This window comes from Esox lucius, chromosome 20, assembly GCF_011004845.1.
Source record: "Esox lucius isolate fEsoLuc1 chromosome 20, fEsoLuc1.pri, whole genome shotgun sequence".
Classification (NCBI taxonomy): Eukaryota; Metazoa; Chordata; class Actinopteri; order Esociformes; family Esocidae; genus Esox; species Esox lucius.
Window position 1 is genome coordinate 27,149,103 of NC_047588.1, and position 6,976 is coordinate 27,156,078.

Sequence of the window (6,976 nt, forward strand, 5' to 3'; positions counted from 1 at the left end):
ATTCAGTTGCATGGGAGGAGAATGGTCTAGTTTCATGTTGGTGGAAATTGATGGACTTTGATCATTCAGATGCTCTTGTATCATTGATGATGAGATTATGTGTTGGTTTGGTAATATGACTATTATATTGGCTACATAATAATCTATTGACTAGCATTATCCCAACAATACTAGAGTGAGCAGTGTTGTGCGAAATAACTATAACCCATTCAAGGTATACATGCATGTAATTTATTCAACAAGGATACAAGTATATACAAACTTCATCAAACCTCGTCAACACATGTCATTAAATATACATCTAAAAATACATTCAAATAATGAGATGTATTCACAAATCCAAAGAAATGGTTAGGCAGGAGCTTAACAGCCTGCTGTTATGCTCGGTTGTACACTAATCCAATTCTAGGGCAAAAACAAAAGCATCCTGTCAATGAACATATTGGAGAGCATTAGAATGATTGCAGATGGATTCACTTTATATCATAGCTACTCATGAATATTTGTGGATAAGGAAGTCAAAATGTTTCTGTTTTGTTCCTCTCAAACATTACCAGAATCCCCGAAAGAAAGTGTTGTGACGACTGATTATGCCTCTAACATATGGTGAGATGACGTAGTCACAGAATAAATAAACGTGAAAATAACTGAAATGATAAATTGAGCTATAAATTGTACATGTTTTAGTAAATTTACCATCATTTTTAATATAATGTTATATTATTTAGTTTAACTTTTTGAAAATAAAACATGACATACTGTATTTGTTCAATTACAGATATATTGTTGTCTTGGAATGGTTTATTAAAGTGAACTGATTTATTTAATTTAGAATTAAATATCAAATCATATGAAGTTAAAATAAACTTCTTTATTTCTTAAATGAGGCTTAGAATGGCCGAAACATTTTATGTAAAAACAAGTACATTTTAAGGTATAGGAACTTAAATGTCTTGTCATTATACATATTTAACAAAACTGTACCTAATTGTCGTCACAGTCTTTGAGTTAAAAAATACCTTAATCATTATACAATAGAGATCTAGTCATCAAATCAAAAATTAACAGTCAAGTTCTCTAAACTTGAAATTATAAAGTTGGACTAACTGAACAGGCTATAACTCGTTATTATAACCTAAAAAAGTAAATTAAAGTGACTTCTTCAAGTTCTGAGTCAATTCGACATAAACATTATGAATATTCAATACTTGTAATTTATTTAGATTTTGACTTACTAGAAGTATTTTTGTTAAAAATGTCTTTAAGTTTACAGTGTCACATAAAATAATTTAAACAGAAACGTTGCCTTCAAGTTGTTTCATTGATCATTCCTTTTATAGGGCTCAGACTACTAAAATACCTTTTAGTAATTTATTTAATCAAATGTTACCTAGTTTTCTCCCCGATGTTGTGGTATCCGATTGTGTAGTCACGACCCTGTCTCAGTGTCATCTTCCCAGCAGGTTCAAGAGGCCAAAATTGGGACAGATGTTCCCATACGCTCTACCAATCACCATTGAGTCACAGTGCCAGTTATCCAGCCACAAGGTGTTACTAGAACTCATTGAGAGAAGGAATCTCCTAACCCAGTCAGTGCACTGCCCATTGGAAACCTGTTTACGGACAGCTGTGACACTACCAGGTGTTAGTTACTTTTTATGCTTTCTAGGCCACTCTGGAGCCACAGTGCCATCTTTCCCTGTTCTGTACAGGCCTTATAGACACCCTCAAATAAATACTGTCCTGTGAGTGTAGGCAAACATTGTCATTAGCATGTCACAGTAATGGGTTGGATGAAAGCTTTGGCGCTAGTAACAAACCTTAACGGCCCATGGCACACCGATTCCAACATTGGTAATGTCGCCCCAGAGGATAACATACCATGGTTCACCACAGTTACAGGCAAGACATACATGGAAACAAGTCTTCCTCCTACCAAAAATAAAACCCCCGTCTGGAGTCTGTGCTTTTTCACATGACATTCTGTGTGCCATTTAAAGCGAGTCATCTACCAAGGTACTTTAAGTTTAAACCCATTCTCTTTGCTTGGTCGGCATAGTGACTGCACATGGAACAATCTGAGGTTTCAACAATAAAAACCTGTAATTTTCACAAAAATGTAAATTTGCATTGGTAGTGTAGCGACATCAGACATATCTTATTTCCTGGTCATCTTCCGGCTCCTCCGGTTCCAACTCTAAACTCAGAACGCTGTGGCGAATCATCTGCCAGTGCACGACAGACTTCCTGTTTTCATTGATATAGTCTTTCGATGTGTCAGCGCTCTCAGTCTGCACGCACTCCTTGCCCTGATCGTCATCCTTGGAGAAGGCTTGGATGTAGCGACTCATCTTTTGCAACGTTACGTCGTTGCGATCCTCAACACTGCAAAAGAAAAAAAAAGAAGACAGAGCGTGTGGGGAATGGGGAAATACATCTACGATGGAGTGGAGACGATGACCAGTGCTATTGTCTTACCGTAAGTACCATCGCTCCCCCAGGCCGTAGAGCAGGCCACACACCCCCAGCCGGGGCCACAGGCAACGGGGCAGTCTCCTCTCCAACATCAGGGTGGTGGCCACCACCTACACACAGACAGAATAGAAGGATTATGGGACCAGTATTACCACCTCATCAGGGTTCCAAGCAATTGCATGTTGTATGGGATAGAGGGTGTGCCCTTCCGTGTGTGTGTTATAACGATGCCGACCTGGGTCCGCCAGAGCTCGTCCCTCTCCTGAGCTACCCTCCATTGCGTGTCACTCATCATGGCTATGAGCACATTGATCAGCAGTAAGTAGGAGACCACAGAGAAGGTGCAGTGCAGCACATGAACAACAGGGGGCGTTAAGATGGTGTGGTCCACTGGCAGGTCAATGAGACCCACACTCAGCTCGAACAGGGAGAACAGAGTGATGGGGAAGGAGTAGTATGAAGGGAGAGAGCCTGGTTCCTGAGTCATGTACACCATCCACAGAGCTGGGGGGAGGGAGAGAGAGAGAGGGCATTTGGTTTAAATGCAGTTGTCAGCCATTTGCTGATTTAAAACAACAATATTTGCAGATGTGATCCATCTTAAACAGAGTATACTCACAGGTGGAAAACCCTATGAGCATGATGAAGCTCAGCCACATGAACTTGGTCAGGTCTCCAAATATAATCTAGGAGGAAATGAGACAAAACACCTCAGCCAGAGTGAGATATAAACAGCAAAAACATACAGATCCTACAGTCCCTTAATTATACTTGTGTGACGTGTGCATGTGTACCTTCTGGATCATAATGACATAAGGCCCCAGCATCTGAAATCCTCGGGCAAAGAACAGGACATTACTCCAGGCAAGCACCAGACAAACAGCCATTACATCTGTCTCTCTCTGCACTTCACAGAGCCTGAACACACACAGAAGTACCACCAGGCAGGCAAAGCTAATACTGGGGAGAAAACACAGGTCATACTCTGGTTATAAAGGCTCCTTAGACATGACATAACACATTACTAGGCAGGCGCAGCCAATACTGGGAAATACTATTTGTTATTACACAGTTTATAAAGGCTACATAGGAAGCAGGTACCAATACTGACTTACAGAATGACATGGAAAGGACCCCCCAGAGCTGTCTGTCCAAAGTATTTCTTGGCCCCCACTCTTAGCATATCTGGGATCTGCAGGATTGTGAATAGTATAGATTATCATAGAAAACAATAATCTAATCAAATGTAGTTTAAATATGTGACATAAAATGACTGTGTTTTACCTCAAGTAGCAGATTAACCAGGGCTCAAATGATTGCATTTTACCACAAGTAGCAGAATAACCAGGGCTCAAATGACTGTGTTTCACCTCAAGTAGCAGAATAACCAGGGCTCAAATGACTGTGTTTCACCTCAAGTAGCAGAATAACCAGGGCTCAAATGACTGTGTTTCACCTCAAGTAGCAGAATAACCAGGGCTCAAATTACTGTGTTTTACCTCAAGTAGCAGAATAACCAGGGCTCCCACGATGCTGATAATCTCTCCTGCCAGACGCAAATTGTCATCATAGGTTACATAACTCTCCTAAAGAGAAAGAGAACAGGGCATGTGGATTATAAAGGGTTAATATGAATCCCTCAGATGGAGGTCTGTATAAAGACTCTCATACATTTGAAGAGGCCTTGATGTCTCACAGATAGAGTTTTCTGCACGCGGATGGTTTTGTCCCTATCAGAATCAGTGTAATTCTCCGGAGCATCCTTTAGAGGGCGATTCATACAACACAGAGTGAAGATCCCGATGTACAGAAGGTACAGGAGCAGCAAAAATCTGTTCACAACACAAACACAACATGTACATATACAGCATATAGGAACATATTTAAATATATACTTCTGTCTTTATATGTGTGAGTGCAACATGTGATTACCTAAAGTAATGTTTTCCATAGAGGTTCCACTTTAGACTGACCAACTGCTTAACTGGGGTCACTTCCAGTATTCTCCTTGCCTAAGGGAGAAGAACATCATCATTATCAAAACAATAATGAATCAAATTTATTTTAGATCACATTTATTTTAGAACACTCTTTTTACATCAACAGCAGTCCCAAAGTGCTTAAACATATACCCAACCCCACAGTATAAGTAACAAGATCCTCATCATCAGTTTCCCTGTAGTGTAAATTGAATTACATTGTAACATGTCTGTGTATTATACAGTTCTTCAACATGTTGTACTGTACCTCTCTCCTCTGGCTGCCCACAATGAGCTCCAGTACAGAGAGCGCGTCGGCCCAGGAGTCAATCTCTTCAAGATCATAAAGGTTTGAGGTCAGGGGTCCCATGTTCCACTGAACAAGTCGTCTTCGGTTGACCAGGTGCTGGAATGCCTGGGAGAGATAAAAACACATCAAACTAAAAATCCAGCTCAGTTAATTTGTAGATAATTACACTCTACTCTAGTGTTATTTAAACATGGAAGGGATTCCTCTGTCCATCCTCACCACAAGGTTGCCCTTCTTGGCGGCCATTTTGATGGGTGTTAAGCCGTTGAAGTTAGGCACCATGTCCAGTGGCACAGCATGGTCCAACTTAAGGTCATATGAAAACAACATATCCATTGTTTGACATGCTATTGCCTTATTGTGCTGGAGGATCAAGATGTGCAGTACTGTATTACCTAGAGGGAGAGAAGAGTGATTTAACTGCAGAAGAGAAGGCAGAAGAAGGTGGGGATGAGAAGCTGAAACAGGAGTGTTCCATACCAATGGAGTCTTGGGCCCTGGTGCTAGCTCCGGCATTGATCACCAAGGAGATGATGTCTTTATTGCCCACACAGGCCGCAAATGACAGAATGTGCTCACCTGAAGGAAAGCAAATGGTATCAAACAACCTTATTTCCCAAATGCAGTTCTCTCCTCTGTAGAGAACACTCACACTCCTCTTACCATAGTAGAGCTGCCCTCCTGGCCTCTTCCTGAAGTACAGGCCTGTAACTCTGGGTGTGGTCACATCTGCCCCACGAGCAATCAAATTACGGACCAGGTTAATGTTCTGATTCACCACGGCAACATGAAGAGGAGTCATACCTGAAAGAGATGGAAAGAAATAATACATGATTGAGTGACATAAAAGGTTTAATGATAAGTGTCCATCCACTGTGTTTGTGTTTACCATGAAAGAGGTCAGAGGTCATGGGTTCATTGATGAGTTCAGGTGCTCCTTCCATCAGAGCAACAGCAGCCTCCATGTTATCATACAGAACTGCTACATGCAGGGCAGTCTCACCCAGCGCACCTCTCTCAAAGACGTTTGTGGACGCACAGTCCAGAAGTTTCTTAATGCAACCTGAACTGTTTTCTTTGGCAGCAAAGAAGAGAGGGATGTCATTTATCCTACAAGAGAGAATGTTTGTGAGTTAGTTTTATGTTTAAAATATCAACCAATATTTGTTAAAAACTGATATGACTGATTAGATATTCTCACAGTTTACTCTGCAGCAGAAATGTTTCATCCAGATTCAAGTCCAATCCTTTCCTGTTCTGGAGGCGGAATCTTAGCTGGCACCACCAATGGTTGAGCTCACCTGGAGCAGATCTCGTAAGTGATGTAGCCATTCTCTCATAGGGTGGCTTTATTTAAAATGGCTGGAAGGAGAGAGATTTGCATTGTGTGATAAATAGTAACAGAGAAAAAGATAGCGACTACCTTCATATTTTGAGAGAACAGAAATTTGAAGGTAGGATAAGAACAATTCCACAATTCTATAGCTTTTGCACAAAATTACTCAAAAACTAGTGGTAAAAAGCACACTTCACCTGCTCTTTCCCAATCCCATAATTTTATAATCGTTTTTTGAATAACCCATTCTAACCTTATAGTTCTTGCAGTATTCAAAGATATTAACAATAAATACATTTTGTTTGTAGATATTTGTTTTTTTTCTATGTTAGTATTTATTTGAATGTTTTGTATTTACCGCTCTCATCTCTTAAAGAAACCTTGATCCCAGCATGTCTGCCTTTCAGAATGAAGGTTAAATAAATAGATATTTTAATATTGTATTCTCATCTGTTCTTAATTCTTTCAAAAGAAAAGTTAAGCACTTACCTATACAGAAAACAACAGTTAATCCTTTATTCCTAATTAATAGAAGTTATAATAAACATGCAACATGAAGCTAATTTGAGGAGCAATGTATGGGGGATGTATGGTCGACAGGATTCTTTATATATGCAAACAACAGAGACATGAGAGTGGGAGGAGCTAAAGGTTTTGAGGTCAGGAAGAGGACGGATTGAGAGGGTGAAAAAAACGAGTTTTTAAGAGAGAAAGAAAAGGCATGCCCTCATGGTTCATTTTTAGCACCTACTTCACCACCATTTAAAAAATCCTGACAGTCAACACTTTTTCATGATAATTCCCAGTGAAGAATTTAGATAACTAGTTTGAAAACTGCCAACCTTTCAGTTGTCTCAATGCAGGTAAGTAATAAAA

The 6,976-nt window shown here is 39.9% G+C and overlaps 1 protein-coding gene across 2 annotated transcripts; it reads right to left on the reverse strand.

The window, feature by feature from the left end:
• Positions 1–204: 204 nt before the first annotated feature.
• trpv6 (transient receptor potential cation channel, subfamily V, member 6) lies at positions 205–6,696 on the reverse strand. Of its 2 annotated transcripts, XM_029115368.2 has the most exons (17): positions 6,590–6,669; positions 6,459–6,500; positions 5,966–6,126; positions 5,654–5,874; positions 5,428–5,568; positions 5,245–5,343; positions 4,984–5,159; positions 4,723–4,869; positions 4,408–4,487; positions 4,172–4,307; positions 3,975–4,061; positions 3,591–3,667; positions 3,270–3,435; positions 3,095–3,161; positions 2,711–2,979; positions 2,479–2,585; positions 205–2,385 (listed from the first exon to the last, which is right to left on the reverse strand). In XM_029115368.2, exons 3-17 carry the CDS (start codon positions 6,094–6,096, stop codon positions 2,148–2,150), a joined length of 2,142 nt encoding a protein of 713 aa, XP_028971201.2. In that variant the 5' UTR covers positions 6,097–6,126; positions 6,459–6,500; positions 6,590–6,669; the 3' UTR covers positions 205–2,147. The 2 variants fall into 2 exon arrangements, with proteins under 2 accessions (XP_028971201.2, XP_028971200.2); XM_029115367.2 differs by lacking the exon at positions 6,459–6,500 and having other exon boundaries at positions 6,590–6,696.
• Positions 6,697–6,976: the final 280 nt, after the last annotated feature.